This window comes from Nelumbo nucifera, chromosome 7, assembly GCF_055504915.1.
Source record: "Nelumbo nucifera cultivar China Antique chromosome 7, China Antique-T2T, whole genome shotgun sequence".
NCBI lineage: Eukaryota > Viridiplantae > Streptophyta > Magnoliopsida > Proteales > Nelumbonaceae > Nelumbo > Nelumbo nucifera.
The window spans coordinates 13,596,769-13,613,968 of NC_142655.1; the positions used below are offsets into that span (position 1 = coordinate 13,596,769).

The 17,200-nt window shown below is 38.6% G+C and overlaps 1 protein-coding gene across 2 annotated transcripts; it reads right to left on the minus strand.

Moving 5' to 3' along the window:
* Positions 1 to 257: 257 nt before the first annotated feature.
* Positions 258 to 16,099, minus strand: LOC104611330 (ankyrin repeat family protein). 2 transcript variants are annotated; one of them, XR_737617.3, is made up of 7 exons: positions 15,909 to 16,099; positions 15,296 to 15,383; positions 2,989 to 3,053; positions 933 to 1,001; positions 809 to 858; positions 510 to 708; positions 258 to 412 (listed from the first exon to the last, which is right to left on the minus strand). XR_737617.3 is itself a non-coding variant. In XM_010278343.3 (6 exons), exons 1-6 carry the CDS (start codon positions 15,987 to 15,989, stop codon positions 597 to 599), a joined length of 465 nt encoding a protein of 154 aa, XP_010276645.1. In that variant the 5' UTR covers positions 15,990 to 16,099; the 3' UTR covers positions 442 to 596. The 2 variants fall into 2 exon arrangements, 1 of the variants encoding a protein (XP_010276645.1); XM_010278343.3 differs by lacking the exon at positions 258 to 412 and having other exon boundaries at positions 442 to 708.
* Positions 16,100 to 17,200: the final 1,101 nt, after the last annotated feature.

The following is a 17,200-nucleotide window of genomic DNA, read 5'->3' on the forward strand; positions in this document are numbered from 1 at the left end:
AATTCGGTGTTGCTCCAAACTACACCTTTTTGATTTCTAAGGCATGGCTTGATGCACCATTTTTTTATAGAAAAATGGTTCCAAACAAACAAGTTTCCTGGAGCACCGTTTTTTCTGACACCTAATGCAGCTGGTTAATGTCTAATGACCTTGATGGAAAGAGCCGAACTCAAAAGTTTTATTCACAGGCCAGTCTAACTATTTCAAACCCCGCTGAACCTCCGACCTCGTATCTTTTAACAAATGAAAGACGGCAATAAGTTTAACACAGGCTCGATCTATTTCATGATATCCATGAGAATTTTGATTCATTCACCATGCCCTTATGCAAGGTGTCTTAAAATTGCACTAAAATTGAGAAGAGAACCCACAAAGTACCTTTTCTGGCCTTGTAATAGCTCAAAAGTCAAATCTGCAAAAAGAAGAGAGAGAGAGCTCATATCATGCTTTCACTGCATCATGACCTTTAAAACACCATTCAGAACCATAGTTGTTCTCAATGTACTTACATAAGAGTTAGCAATGTCTAGGACTCTTTCTAAGATATTCCCAACAATTGCTAATGAGTAGGATATGATAGGAAGGGTACAGGATAACTATGAAACTGTAACACCATTAAGTTCAACTTGAGCAACTGCTGTATTGATTGCATCAATTATGTCCATCTTCCCCCTGCTAACTGCTTCATCCATCGGTGTCCTCTCGTAACTAGACAATACCAAAACACAAGCATTCATTACAAGGACGACAGCTTTACATCTCTATTCTACCAAAAGAGAAACTTGTTAACCAAGTACAAAAAACAAACCTATTTAAAGTAGTCACGTCTGCTCCTGCCAGAATCAAACTCTTGACCACCTGATGAAAGAAAACAATTATCACTTGACTTGCAAGATGCATATGATTCCATAAGTTAGAAGCACCATTATTACCTCAATATGCCCATTGAGGCAAGCCCAATGAAGAGGGGTATTCTTCTCCAAATTGGATGCATTGAGATCCTGCATCAAATAAAATCTCCATAATTTATGATAATCGCTTGAAGAAAGCAATTAGATAAAGAAAACAAGCCCCCCAAGGAGAACACCTTGGATGAGTACCACCAACAATAGAACTACAAACTACAGCTCCCACAGACTCCTATACCCCAACAGCACCCCCAGGTTATACTGCTGAAACCCAAAAACCAGCTTCCCAAAAGAGAAAGAAACTAATTCTTCCACATTCTTGGAGGTCTTCTGGAAAAGTCTGCTATTTCCTCTAGTCTAGATAGTACTAATCACATCAGATAACATTATCTTTGACAAAGGGTTTTAGATAAGTAATTTTTGCGTTATAATTTGGTTACAACAACCAAACAGGTCTCGAGGGAGGCATTTGCATCTCCAGACAAGTGGATTATCTGGACAGAGCCCCAACTTGCTGTTAAGTAGCCTGCTTGCTAATATACCATTAGTTTATTTCCTATGTAATTTAGACCCAGTGAATGGAAAATTCAGCTCAACAACTCTTGCATTACCTCAATTAGTAAAACATGTTCTTCTAAAGAGGCATAGAGAACATAGAATTTCAGTAACAGTGATAAGACACTCACCCACCCTTCTCACCCAAACGAAAATAGAACATTGAGCTCAACTTTGATTGGTCATTGGCGCACCTTGGGAACCATGGTTCAGCAAAGATTTGACTTTTCCACAAAATTAGGGGTGATCTATTATTTCCAGATATGGATATAGATGATATGGACATGCATACAGGAAATGGAGATACAACTCTCCATCCTACCCAGACTTGGATATGGGTATGGATATCCCATATAATATGCAAATATCTTGCTTTTATATCTAGATTTTGAAAATCAGCATCACATCTCAAGACTTGTGCCTTGTAGTTAGTCAATATATGCACTCTTCTAGAACTACTCACCTCCTTGCAGTTGAAAGGATATTAGCATATTTGAAGAGGTCCCCAGGCAGAGGCATTTTGTTCAAGAAAAATAACCACATGAAGATAGAAGTCTACACAGATACTGATTGGGCTGGGTGTGTTGATGACCGAAGATCTACCTCTGGATATTGTGCCTTTGTTGGAGGTAATCTGGTCTCCTGGAAGAGTAAGAAACAAAGTGTTGTTTCTCATTCAAGTGCTGAAGCTGAATATAGGTCCATGGCAAATGGTGTGGCTGAGATTCTATGGTTGAGGTCATTACTAGAGGAATTGGGTATTGTTTATGAGAAATCCCTAATGTTGTACTGTGATAATCAGGCTGCCATCAATATAGCCCATAATCCAGTACAGCACGACAGAACTAAGCATATCGAACTGGACCGGCATTTTATCAGGGAAAGGGTTACATCTAAAGAAGTATGCCTTTCCTACATCACCTCTGACATGCAACTTGCAAACCTTGTCACCAAGGCTGTTTCAAGAAAGAAGTTAGAAGAAGATCTATGCAAGTTGGGAATGACAAATATCTACTACCCAACTTGAGGGGGAGTGTAGGAAACTATGGACCCCACATTGAGAGTATTCGTGTGACACCCTAAGATGTACTTTGATTTAATTGATTAGGATCAGCTTTCCTAGTAGGATAAGGATAAGTTTTATTCTATCTTATCTAGGATTAGTTATTCTATCTTATCTAGGATTAGTTTTATTTTAATCTTATCTTTTATTGCCATGTAAGCATTAAAGTTCTTTTACAATTAGGAAACCATGTATATAAATTAAGGAGTGGGGCGGCTGTTTTAAGCACTCCAACCATTCTCTTCTTTCAAAGCTTCTCCCCCGAGTGCTTCTTCTCTCTCTCTTCTTCTCTTCTTCTCTTCTTTTCCTTTTCTCCTTCTCTTTTATTTTCTATTCAAAACCTAAAGAGTCTCTGTAGTCTTGTACGACTACTAATGCAAAACTACAAGTTTAAGGAAAGGAGCACATCATAGACAATATTTGAAGGAAATAAGATGAAATTCTCATAAATGGCTTCCTTACCACCCCATTTCTGATAAGGTACTGCACAATGTCAAGATGTCCATTAGCAGCAGCCATATGTAGTGCTGAAATGCAATTACCAGTGAACCAAGTCAAACATAGACCAAATGACAGTCAATTAGCATTGACCAGCATATACATCAAACGAATTCACAGAGTACATGCCAGTACTGAAACACAGATAACATGTCAGACAAATGAAGCTCATTACTAAAAGAACAATAGAATTGGCACCAATATGCATCTAGAGGCAACATTCATGTGATATAACAAGGCAAGTTAAACTCAAAAAAGGAAAAAACTATAGAGACCACTCCCCCCCTCCCATGTATTAGGGAAGACGGCCTGGAAAAATGGTGAGGGCCAACCCTGTTGTGTTGTTCTATATTTATTTATTTATGTTTATACAGAACCATGGAAGCAAATGAAGCATTATGCTACTCCCCAAGTCCCTATCACCTCAATATGCCAAAGACAGAAAGCCCTCTAATCAGTAGAAACTTCAATGAGGTAATAATATCCAAATGTGATTGATTATTTAAGGAAAACATGACATTTACCATCTAGAATGCACTAGCAAATATTTCTAGATGTTCTAATCATTTTGTTCGATGAATAAAGATGATGTTCTAGTCATTATCAGTCATAGAACAGAAACTTCTATACGATGCCTTATAGAAGTGAACTTTAGCTCTTAACTATATATCTAATGTCATATGCAGGTTTTATATTCCATGGAACTTGAATTACTGTTGAATAAAAAGGCACAGTTGTATTTTTTTTGTCTCCATCAACATATGTTTTTTTTTTTTTTTTTTGTATAAGGAGATTTCTTGTCTATAACAAATGTCTTCAATCTTTTGAACTCCAATAATGATTAATTGTTTAACCATAGTTACTTTTTCACCACCCCATAAATTATTTTTCTGATCAATATATAAACAATATTATAAATACCAACTGGCAAATCCTTTTGACCCTTCAACCAGTGTTTTTAAAAGGCGTGCCTCATTGAACCCAAGTGTAGATCCTTTGAGAAGGCATATACCCATGTGCCTAGGTATGCACCTTGTGCCTCAGCTCAGGAGTATGCCTTTTTTGTGTGTGTGTGTGACTTTTTTTTTTTTTTTTTTTTGTGGATTCGCATCTTTGTAATGGTTTATGAACTTCGAGATTACCTTTTATTGCTGTCTAGACTAGTAATGGATTATTGACTTAAAATAAACAAAAAACTTTTCAAATACCAAAAACCTTAGTCCTTGCAAATAGAATTCAAATAATAAAATTTCTATTGAAGTAACGATAATACAGAGAGCACGGATTGCTAGAGAGCTGAACTTTGGGAATTTGCCAAGTAAAGGTGATTCAAAACTGGTAGTTGGGTGGCTAAAGGAGCCAGAGACTGTAGCTTGGTCCTTTAGGGGGGCAATGAGAAGATTCAAGTGGCTAAATTCCAACATATTAGTGAGAGTTCACTGGGAGAGGAGATCAGCTAATGGGCCAGCAGACTTTTTAGTAGCAAGGGGTGCATAGGGATCATCTATTTGGGCTCAATTGTAATCTTGTTTTGTTTTTGAGGCTGCAGATAACACCTCTTTATGATACTATCCTTTGATAGTTCTTTATTTGATCTTTAATAAAATACTTCTTATTACTTTAATAATGCAGAGGGAGACAAATTTTGCAGTCTAGGTCAGAGATCCTCCCTCAGACCCCAGCCAAGCCCCCAAGACCTTTCTTGATGTGAACCAAGCTGAATTTCATGTGCAAGGGGTTCTGTCTGAGTGGAGGCAAGTGAGTGAATACTAGACATTCATCATCAAATAATATATGATTCTTAATCTTAAAATAGAATGAACTATGACTAAAATCACAAAACCAACCTCTTTATATATACAAGCCAAAAGTTTAGGTTGGGGACACTGCCCTAAACCCTTGCATGGAATTGTTTGGGCTTGTCTCGAAGGAGTTCGGATGGGCTACACATTTTATTGTTGCAATGTGGGCTGAACTTCCATCTACATTGTAACACATCACTCTTTTGGGGAAATGTGTAAAAGTGACAGGAGGTGGGTTAATACTCCTGTTACTCAGTTTTTTCCTTTTTTTTCAAACAAAAAAAAAACTGAAAAAAGCATTTTTCGGCAAGTCCTCTCTCTATTCTTTGTTCTCTCTGTGTGTATTTCAGGGAGGAAGACTTCGAACAATGAAGAGAGCATCTCAATGGGTAGAAAACTAAATGGAATTTGGAGTGAGCAGTGGAAAAAAACTTGAACAGTGGTAGAAAAGAAGGTTTTCGGCAAGTCCTATATCCTCTATTTTTTCATATGGAAGACATATACTGATTGTTCTCTCTCTCTCTCTCTCTCTCTCTCTCTCTCTAGGTTCTTGGATGAAAGGATTTGAACAGAGTGAAACTTATTTTTTGAATGGGTTTTAGACTTTTAAGGTGGAAGGTTTTGAACAGGGGTAAATAGTTGCTTGACCAACTGTTATAGTCCTCTTGCCCGGTTGCCCCTATGGCAATGATGTCGAACCCTTGAACATCTTCCTCTCCCCCATCAAGCCCGGTTCCCCCATCATATTGGACAGCTAGTTGAAATCTCTCCACTGTGCAACATACCTAATAAAGTATGAAGATTTTTAATAAAAGCTAATACAGTTTGATTAATATCATATAAAAAATCTATGAGATTTCAGAGACCTTCAAAGACAATAAAAGCCTTCGTGTATAATTTATTAGAGTATAGGGGCTTGTTTTGAGCAAGAAAGACAACAAACTATCATAGATTATAGTAGATGTTCAAGACTGCTATCAGCCTTGAACCCTAATAGATTTCAGGTTCGAAAATAGGAGAAAAGGTATAGAAGAGAGAGGAGAAAGAGTAGAGAGAGAGCAGTAGAACACAAGAATTGAAAGGAAGGACAGAATCTGAATGTTCTGCCGCCACCACTTCTATTTAGTATTTATAAGTTATGCTAATTACATGGAAAGGACAGATCTGCCCTTAGTATTTACATAACAAATAGAACAAAATAAGCTGAAATAAATAACTGAAATAACAGATTGACCACCAGCTAACCCTAAGACGACTAGAACACATTCTACCCTACGAACACAGTGGGACCATAGCTGTGGGGCCCACATCAGTGTTCTCTACAATTATGAAATTGGCATGATATTGTTTAATATGGTCTGGTGAATACTGTATAAGAAATTTGAAGCTTCTATGTGATTTTAGAGATCTTCAAAGACATTTGAAGCCTTTATGCTAAATTATTAAGGCATAAGGGCTTGTTTTAAGAAAGAAGCGTAATAAAAAGATTTATGAAGTTGGTGTCATATTGTTTAATATGGTCTGATTAATATCATATAAGAAATCTATGTGATTTTAGAGACGTCAAAGGCATCCAAAGCCTCCATGCTCAATTATTAAGGTATATGAGTGAGCCATAATAACCATTGTTTGTGGGAACTAGGAATACTCTTTATTTGTCTTTTTTTGTTCGTGTTGCAGGGAGGAAGATTTTGAACAAGAGAGAGGGACCGACTTCTCAATGGGTAGACAAATAATTGGAGAAACAAATACCTGAGCAGTAGAGGACTTCAAGAATGTTGGAAGAGAAGTGTTTCAATAGGTTCTATGTTCTCTGTTCATTGAATGGAAGACATGAACCAGTTGTTTTCTCTCTTTGAGCTTTTGGGCATGGGCGGAAGGTTTTGGACAAGGTAAAATTTCATAGATTTATAGGGTGGGGGGTGAAAGATAAATGCTTTTTTTTTTTCATTTTTATTTGAGAAAAAAAAGAAATAACAAGAGTGTTAACCCACCTCCCATTACTTTTACACGTCTTCCCAAAAGAGCAGCGTGTTACAACGCAGATGTAAGTTTAGCCCACGTTGTAACAACAAAATGTGTAGCCCATCCGCTCTCGTCTCAAAGGGCCTTTAAAGGTAGAGGGCCAATCTCCTGGAACTAAGAATGCAAGATGTTTAACATCACAATAGCTACTTGAAGTGATGCAACCAGGAGATAAATAAAATAGATGAAAAGTTTCACATGCTTGAATTGTTGAGTACTTGAATGACTTCGATACAATCCACATCTTTTTTTATCAGTGAAAGAAAAATTCACTAATATGAGGAAAATTATGATTACAGATTCTGAGTAGCCTCGGCTACCCCACTAAACTTGATATATCAATTTTCAAATTTGGTTTTTCACCTTTACAACTGAGCCCAGGAACAATGATCCCTGTTAACCCCTTGTTTTGCTAGCTGGTCTGCAAAACCATTAGCCGCTCTTGGGGTCCACTGAATTATCGGCTGCATATATCCTTGGATAGATTCTTAAGTTTCTTGATTTCATTTCTGAAGTGCCAGGGTATTCTTTCAACTTGCTTTAACCAGCTTATCACCACTTTGGAATCACCTTCCACAACAAGCTTTCTCACCCCCAGTTCCTTGGCTTTTTTGTAACCCAAAAACCACTGCCTTTAGTTCAGCTGTAGTCTCCTAATCCAATAGGGCCTGAGTACAGTCCCAGAACATACCCCTTATCATTTCTTAATACTCCTCCAATTCCAGCTCTACCCAGATTACCAAAAGTGCTTCCATCAAAGTTGTGCTGATTTCGGGGGGTCCCAGTCCTTTAATACCTTTTTCTTTACAACCGAGGAAGAAGCAACTGCTCTCCAATTCCTGATTATATCATCCACAGTGAAGTCTGAGAATAACTTCAGAGATTTTACCCAGGATGTCACCTTCATCATAATCTGTTCTATTAATTCTTCCTTGCATCTTTTCTTTTCTTAAAAAATTCTCAGATTTTTCTCCTCCCATAATACCCATAATACTGCTGCCATTGTGCATCTCCACAATTTTCTCCCTCTTCTTTTTGGCCATCTGAATGTAGAAGAGTCAAACAGCCTTTCCAATCTATCTGGAGTATCCCACCTGCACCCAAAAAGATAGAAGAACCAAGCCCAGATAGCACTAGCTGTTGGATTGAAGTCTTTGTATGTATGAGTATTCGGCTGATAAGAGTTCTTATTAGCCTATACTTAAGTTTAAGTTGTCCTGTACTGGGCCTTTGTTAATGGGCCTAATCCTGTTTAATGTTTTAAGTTGTCTGGGTGTCCCATCACTAATCAGGGGCATTCTAGTAACTTCTTGTATCATTGTACTACACCATAATATAAATAATAGTACTGTCGACTGAGCAGATGAGTTCGACATTCCTGCATCTCTTCTTCTTCTTCTCTTTTCTGCTACTTCGGCTACAGTAATTTAGCTTTCATGGTATCAGAGCATTAGCTTCTTCCTGGTTTCAGCCGGCACACACTCTCTTCTCTTGCTGTCTTTTCATCTTCTCTCTTCCTTTTCTGGGTTGCTGTAGTGAAGACCTAGGGGTGTAAGAGAGTAAAGCAAGTTCGAACCTAGGGTTTCTCTTGGTTGTAGGACTCAAGGGAAGTAAGACCCAGAAGTAGATGTCCTACTAGGTTATTTCCAGCAAATAGTAGCTATTTGGCTACTAAGAGAGGTCTGTGTAGGACAGACCTAGTTGAGGACTGATTTCAGCAGTCCTAGCACTAGCTGAAAGGGGCTTAGCTACTTCTACAGTTACAGCTTCGGTGCTCCAGCAAGACTCGCACAAACTTAGCTTCTTCTATAGAGTCCACTGTTCACTTGCTACTGTTGCAGCCTCGAACTGTTCACTCACTACTGTACCCGAACTGTTGCAGTTTTTTTGGTTCAGCCCAAGTGAAGTCTATCTAGTGTTCTACCAGCACTGTGAACACTTCTACCATCATAGCAATGTGGCAAACAGCTCCAAGTTCAGGGTGGTTATCAGTCCGAAACCCCTCACCACTGCTGTGAGATTACCTAGGGAGCTGCCAGCTCCAGATTGTTCAGCACTGTGAACCCTAGTTGAGGACTGATGTCAGCAGTCCTAGTATTGGCCGCTAGGAAGGGCACTCTCTTTACAGTTGCAGTACTCAAAGTTCAAGTGGAGTCTGCATAGCACAATAGTTGAGAACCCTTAGCTTCAGGTCGGTTACCAGCCCAGAACTCCTTGCTTGCTGTTGTAACTGAACTGTTTCAGAACTGTGACAGTCTCGGCAAGTCTGAAACTGTGTCGAGTGCTGTCAGAACCTGCTGTGATCATTTCAGCTAATCAGATCTGCTCCAGAACTGGTTCAGAACCTTCAGAACTGCTTCGGCTAGTCTTAATCAGTGTCACCTACACAGTGGCTGCAGTCAAGATGTCTTCAATACCCAGAGATGTTTCTTCTAGAGATAACAGGCCTGCGGCAAGTGGGAATTTTGTCGCCAGCAACAATGATGACAACTCACAAAATACACCAACAGTGTCTTCTTCTCCTATGGGACAGGTTGTTGATTCCTCTGGAACTGGTACATTGGGCCTCACTGCTAGTGAGGTTGAGATCCTTAGTAGGGCATTAGCCCGTCTAAGAAATAATTCTTTTGCTTCTACATCTCTTGCTAGATCAGGTACAGCCTCTGCCTTCAGTGCCACTGGCTCTATTGACTCTACTTCTTGGGTTATTGATTCCGGTGCTACTGACCATATGACACATATGTCTTCCCTATTCTCTTCATATCATTTGTTGTCTGGTCAGGATAAGATGAGAATTGCTGACGGGTCTTTCTCCACTATCTCTGGAAAGGGAATTGTTGACCTAAGCAAGGACCTCTCTCTTAAATCAGTTTTACATGTTCCCAGTCTTACCTCAAATCTCTTGTCTGTTTCAAAACTTACCAAAAATTTGAACTATAGTATAACCTTTTTTCCTACTCATTGTGTCTTCCAGGACAGATTGACAAGGAGAACAATTGGGTGCGGTCATGAGTGTGGAGGCCTCTACTACCTTGATGCGGACATCGGCTCAGCCTTACAAGCATCTGCTGCTAGTAATCCGGAAAGTGTGGAGTCAATAGCTAAGCTACATCTTTGGCATGCTAGGCTAGGTCATGTGTCTTTCTCCTCATTAGAGATGTTGTTTCCCGAATTGTTTAAGGGCATTCCAAGTCAGAGTCTAACCTGTGAAGTATGTCAAATGTCAAAACAATGTAGAGCTGTGTATCCAATTTCCAGCAATGAAATTTGTGCTCCTTTTGATTTGGTTCATTCTGATGTCTGGGGCCCTTCACCCATTGTTTCCTTTGATGGCTTCTGGTACTTTATCAGTTTTATTGACCACTACTCTCGTTGTACATGGATCTACCTGTTAAAAGGACGGGATGAAGTACCACGGATAACCATGGCATTTTGCAAGATGATTGAAACACAGTTTAATAAGAAGATTAAGCAATTCAGGTCAGACAATGCTGCTGAATACTTTGAAAAATCCTTGAACTTATTCCTGGAAGATGCTGGCATACTACATCAGTCATCCTGTGCTTATACTCCTCAACAGAATGGAGTTGCTGAGCGCAAGAATAGACATCTATTGGAGACAGCTCGAGCCTTACTATTCCAACACAAAGTCCCCAAGCAATATTGGTCTCAAGCTGTACTTTCTGCATCATATCTAATAAACCGGATGCCATCTAAGGTGTTGGGTATGAAAACCCCTTTCTCTATTTTGTGCCCCACTCTTCCAGACTTTCCCCTTCCTCCTCGGGTCTTTGGCTGTATATGTTTCATACATGTGAAGGATCCAAAGAAGACTAAGCTAGATCCCAAGGCTACAAAGGGAATATTCTTGGGGTACTCTCCTACACAATGGGTTACAAGTGTTATGACCCTGTCTCCAAGAGAAAGTATGTCACCAGAGATTGGTGTTCTTTGAGTCTCAACCCTATTTTCAGTCTTCTCAAAATCCTCTTCAGGGGGAGACTAGTGGGATGGAAGAGGATTCTCATTCTCCCTCCTTTTTTGTTCCCCTATCTGCCTCGGGTCTTCCATCCTCTCCTCCTACTCCTTGTTGTGACATTTTGGGTCAACCTAGTGAGGCTCCCACTGTGCCGGTTACCTCTCCTGATGCTGCAGATGTTCTTGAAGGCTCCAGTAGGCAACAAAAAGAGATACTTACATACAACAGAAGAAAAATGGGTCCTCAACCTCATGACAGCAACCAGTTGGACTCGGATCAATCTGTCCCTACAATCCAAGGTAATTTCAACTCTCATACTTCTGATTTGGATCTTCCTATTGCTCTCCGTAAGCCTATCCGCTCTTGCACCACCCGGCACCCCATTGCTGATTTTGTTTCTTACTCACATTTATCTCCTGCCTATCACTCCTTTGTGTCTGCTCTTTCCTCTGTGCGTGTTCCTTCTAAGTACTCAAAGGCTGTGTCTGATCCAAGGTGGAAAGAAGCTATGAATGAAGAGATGAAAGCCCTAATGAAAGCAAGAACTTGGGAATTAGTGGATCTGCCAGAGGGGAAGACCACTGTTGGGTGCAAGTGGGTGTTTACTGTAAAGCACAGGGAGGACGGGTCCATTGAAAGGTACAAGGCCAGACTTGTGGCAAAGGGGTTTACTCAGAAAGAAGGGATTGACTACAAAGAAACCTTTGCCCCGGTAGCAAAGCTCAACACAATTCGGGTTCTATTGTCACTAGCAGCAAATTTTTCATGGGAACTTCATCAGCTGGATGTGAAGAATGCTTTTTTAAATGGTGACCTTCATGAAGAGGTATTTATGGAACCTCCACCAGGCTATGACTTTAGTAGAAAGGTGTGCAAACTGAGGAAAGCATTATATGGGTTGAAGCAATCTCCCCGTGCATGGTTTGAGAGGCTCTGTGGGGCCATGAAGAAAGTGGGGTACACTCAGAGTGGTGCAGACCATACCTTGTTCATAAGGAGACAGGATAGCAAACTTACTGCACTCATTGTTTATGTGGATGATGTGGTAATTACCGGGAATGACTTGGAAGAGATAAAAAGACTGAAGGAGTTTCTAGCTTCTGAATTTGAGATCAAAGACTTGGGTCATTTGAGATATTTTCTTGGGATTGAAGTTGCCAGGTCAAGAGAGGGAATCTACATATGTCAGCGGAAGTATGTTCTTGACCTCCTAGAGGAAACAGGCATGATGGGGTGCAGGCCAGCAGATACTCCAATGGAACAGAACCATGGCCTGCAGAATCAGTAGGGGAGGACTACTATGATAAAGAGAGATATCAAAAATTGGTAGGGAAGCTGATATACTTATCCCTCACTCGGCTAGATATTGCTTATGCTGTGCATGTTGTCAGTCAATTTATGCACTCTCCAAAGATTCCTCATATGAAAGCAGTTGAAAGGATTCTCAGGTACTTGAAGACTTGCCCAGGGAAGGGAATTCTCTTCAGGAAAAACAATAGAATTGAAATTGAAGCCTACACTGATGCAGATTGGGCTGGGTCTGTTGGAGACAGGAAGTCAACCTCGGGTTACTGTACATTTGTGGAAGGAAACCTGGTTACATGGCGCAGTAAGAAGCAGAATGTAGTGGCTAGATCAAGTGCAAAAGCAGAGTATCGAGCTATGGCCCATGGGGTTGCTGAACTCTTATGGCTCAGAACTCTTCTTAATGAACTTGGCATTAAGGTTGAAGGTCCTCTCAAGCTGTATTGTGACAATAAAGCTGCCATCAACATTGCCAACAATCCCGTGCAGCATGACAGGACAAAACATATTGAGATTGATCGGCACTTTGTTAGAGAAAGAATTGTCTCGGGTGAACTCTGTGTGCCTTATAATCCATATGAGATGCAAATTGCGGATGTACTGACTAAAGGGCTGGCAGCAGCAAAGTTTAGGGACATGCTTGGCAAGCTAAACATGATTGATATCCATGCTTAGCTTGAGGGGGAATGTTGGATTGAAGTTTTTGTATGTATGAGTGTTTGGTTGATAAGAGTTCTTATTAGCCTATACTTAAGTTTAAGTTGTCCTGTACTGGGCCTTTGTTAATGGGCCTAATCCTGTTTAATGTTTTAAGTTGTCTGGGTGTCCCATCACTAATCAGGGGCATTCTAGTAACTTCATGTATCATTGTACTACACCATAATATAAATAATAGTACTGTCAACTGAGCAGATGAGTTCGACATTCCTGCATCTCTTCTTCTTCTTCTTCTTCTCTTTTCTGCTACTTCGGCTACAGTAATTTAGCTTTCACTAGCAACAGGACAAGAGACAAGAATATGAAAAGCAGTCTCACCATTCGACTTGCAAAAATAATTTACACACTGCTACTTGCAAAGAAAAATGGTGGAATCCTAACTGGAGTGCAGCTGATCAATTGTATCCCCCTGGAAATGGTGGGTCACTCTTTCCCAAGAGGTCAAGTACTACTCAGTCCTTTGGATCACCACCTAACACCGCTTGCTCTCTGTTGAGCCATCTGGAAGAAGCATAATGGCTATAGCCCACAACTCTCCAAGCTAAAAGCAATCCATTCGTCTTAAGAAATCATCCATTGTCTCCAAAAGAATTGCAGAAATGAGACCACACTGGACTGCAAAACTACAGTGAATGAAGATGTGGCTAGGGGACTCCCCTAGTATCCCACAAAAGCAACAGATATTATTCAGTACTAGCCCTCGGAATAAAAGATTATCTGTTGTGAGAATTTTGTTCCAGGATGTAGACCACATGAGAAACATCACTTTAGGTAGGGCTGGTGCTTTACAAATCCAACACCAGCTTACAAAAGAGTTGCCTGATCTATTGCCACACCAAAGTCTAGAATCAGGCAATGATGGCTGAATGTGTGTGCCACTGAGACATCCCAGTAGACTGGTAAAGGACTCCACTTTCCGATCATTTGAAATTCGCCTGAACTGGGGAATCCAAGAGATGCTGACCTTGTTTCCTCGTAAAACTCTTTGACTGTGGCTCCTTATTGGTAGCGATGCAGAAAAGAATTGGAAATGTGTTGCATAAAGTCTACTAAACTCCTTTATGTTCATGATTCCCTTCCAGATAGATCCATAGGTGCTGTGGGGGTAAGGTCTCCCAGTTCAAAACTGTTCTTCCATGTGAACAATCACCTTCCACTACAAATGATCTTTTTTCCTTACAGTGTTTCCATAGCCATTTACAAAGAAGGGACTTGTTCAAGGTTCTAAACCTCCTCAAACCCAGACCACCTGCAGCCTTAGGTTGACAGACAACATCCCATGCCAAGAGAATCTTATTCTCCCTGTTTAGACATCACCACAAGAAATCCCTTTCAAGCTTCTCTAAGATGTTGACAACTGAAGCCAGCATAAAGACCAAGGACAAATAATAGGTTGGTAGGTTTGACAACACACAATATAAAAGTGTGAGTTTTCCACCTTATGATAAACAGATCTTCTTCCAACCTGCCAGCATCCACTGGAACCTCTTCACCACTGCACTGGATCCCAGATGGCTTTCAACCTATAATTTATCCACAGTGGATGGCCAAAGAACTTGCTCGGAAATCTGTCCACTCTACTGCCCAAAGTAGCTGCAAGATTATACCTGATCCATTGACATCCCTAGGGACTTTAAGGCCCATAGGTCTTAGGCCTGGGCCTTCTTTTTAGCCCATTTCATATCTCTATCACCAAGCATCTTTAGAAGGGTGAGAAAAGATAATCCGAGCATATTTCTATGATACCTTGTCACCTGAGATTGTATCTCTCTTCTATATTCTTCTTACAAATTTTCTATTTAACATACACAAAAAAAAACAGTGAGAAAAAAAAAGTCCTCTTATCCTCTATTTTTCCTACAGTAATCCTCTTAAAGCTTAATATAATATACATCTCAAGAGAGAAACACCATTAACTGAATGATTTCTTACTCCAATTGTGCAATTTTCAAAGGTATCATAATTATATATCTTTTTTCAACACTTTTTTAGAGCCAAAACCTTGTCCTAAAAACATTACAATCTTGAAGGAAATAGCGCCATGGCAGAACATCTTGCTATTACTATTATGATGAACCTTAAATTGCCATTAATAATAATCTCAAGTTTATTGTTTCAAAGACAGATTTAAGGTTCTGCATAACTTTCACATTTTGCAGTTCTGTGTAATTATGGACCCTGTAAATTTTGATGTAAGACCACAAAAAAAAAAAAACGGACATGCCTTACCTTTCTAAAATGGGCTTAGAGACAAAAGAATACTGACCTACCATTTTAGAGGCATGGATTATAGACATGTAGACCACAAGAAAAGAATAGAAAAATAAATCAGAAAGTCAGCTAAAACACAATGATAACAAGAAAAATAACATGTACATATGATTCTTGAGTTACATCCACAATAATAACAGCCAATTTGATAAATAAATAAATAAGCAACAACCTGTTCGGCCTTGAGAATCCTTAGAATTAAGAGGAACACCAGCAGATGATAAACTTATGATGTCATCAATGTCGTCGTATCTAGCAGCCTGTTAAACAAATAATTACAAGTCCAATAAGCAAAGTAACAACACAATTAATCTGAGCAAGGAAGTGTTGCAGCATGAATCCAAGCAAATAAGAAATGAACAACATACTAACATCTATACTCTGTTCATTCATGTATCATAGGACACAGTTAAATACAATATAATATCCTATACACACCATATGATAAGGTGCTTGCCTTGCCCTTTTCCTTGGCTAAGAAAGTGCCGAAAACAATATACAACAAATCGTTCTTTACCCTTTTCACAAAAGAGGAGAAAAACCCTAACATAAAAACTCCTATGAAACGCTCAAGACTTTGCAAGAAAACAGATTAGGTTTATTCTTGATTTTGCGATCACTAATACCATATCCAGCACTTTTCTTACTTTCTACCATTTGAACGCCTGTTCAATATTCTGAAGATGTTCCATTGAATCACATAAATAAATAAAAAAAAAAAAGAATGAAAGAAGATCTAAGAAGAATAAAATAAGGGCTAAGGAGTGTTTACACATTTGTGGTACCTCAAGCAACGCCTCCACATCTTCTGGTGCCTCCTCGTTAGCAGGTTGTTGCTGCGCTGAGTTGGTCTCCTCCGTTCCCATCTGTTACTACTATTATTGCTGCTGGTCACTACTGACAGAAATCCAAGGCCTTCACTGAAGCAGCCGGAGCTGCGAAGAGTTGCAGGGGGAGAACGAGAAATAGAAGAAAGCAATGTTTTTTAAAAGGGCAAATTTCGTAAACTACCCTTATAATTTATTTAATTGATTAACTCGCCCTTACTGTTTACTACCATTGCCGTTTCTGACAATTAGTTTTCGTTGCACTCCGTCTGTAATATCACGTAATTGATATATTTTTTTTAATTCTTAAAATACCCTTCCTGTAAACTGTTCATCTCCCTCAACCTTGAAACTAAGAGCAAAGTGTAGGGCAATGTGTACCCAACCATGGACAGGAACGTGAAATAGTAAAACCCACATACAGCCCGGAAACACAAGTGGGAACAGTTTCAGATCCGTGGATGCTTTTTATTTCAAATGGAGTGCAACGAGGAAAATTAATATTTTATTAATATAATAAAAATATTTAATTAATAAAAGGGATAAGATAAATTAAAAACTAATATGAATTTAAAATTAACATAAAACTAATATAGAGTTGTCTAACAATTATTAGTCTTATAATTAATTTGTACTAATTTAAAGCCAACTTAAGTTCTACTAAAAAAATAAAAATTTAATATACTTAATTAAATTTAACTTTTATTAATTTAAAAAATTAATATAAAACATTAATCTTAAATATAGTTTAATTATTTTAAAGCCAATTTAAATTCCATTAAAATAAGGAAAATTATAAACCTCCTTAGGTTTTCTAACAATCCTATAAAACTTTCCGTTATTTTGACCTAAACAAAAACCTTTCTTATTGTTTTGAAAAAAAAAAAAAGTGCAAATACCTTCCTTTCATTATCATTTCAAATAAAAAAAAATGTTCATTTAATGCATTAATTTTGATAACTTATAAATGTCAAAAGCCAAGGGAAAGGAGGTATTTGTACTTTTTTTTCAAAACTATAGGGAGGCCATTGTTAGGGTCAAAACACAAAAATGGTTTATAAAATTGTTATTTAGATGCTTTTTATAATTTTAACTAAAAATAATACAAAATAATAATAGTAAACTAATAAAAATTATTTTTCAAAAAATCTAATAAAAATTCACATTAAAACATAAAATAATAATAATAATAATAATAATAACAATAGAAATAATAATAATAATAATAATAATAATAATAACAATAGAAA

Bases quoted from the DNA above. Each gene is read 5' to 3' on its own strand.
- LOC104611330 (XM_010278343.3), bottom strand. From the start codon at position 15,989: ATGGGAACGGAGGAGACCAACTCAGCGCAGCAACAACCTGCTAACGAG. The intron at 15,384-15,908 runs GTACCACAAATG...TTTGTTTAACAG, and splicing joins ATGTGGAGGCGTTGCTTGAG to GCTGCTAGATACGACGACAT. The intron at 859-932 runs GTAATAATGGTG...TTCTTTCATCAG, and splicing joins GCCTCAATGGGCATATTGAG to GTGGTCAAGAGTTTGATTCT.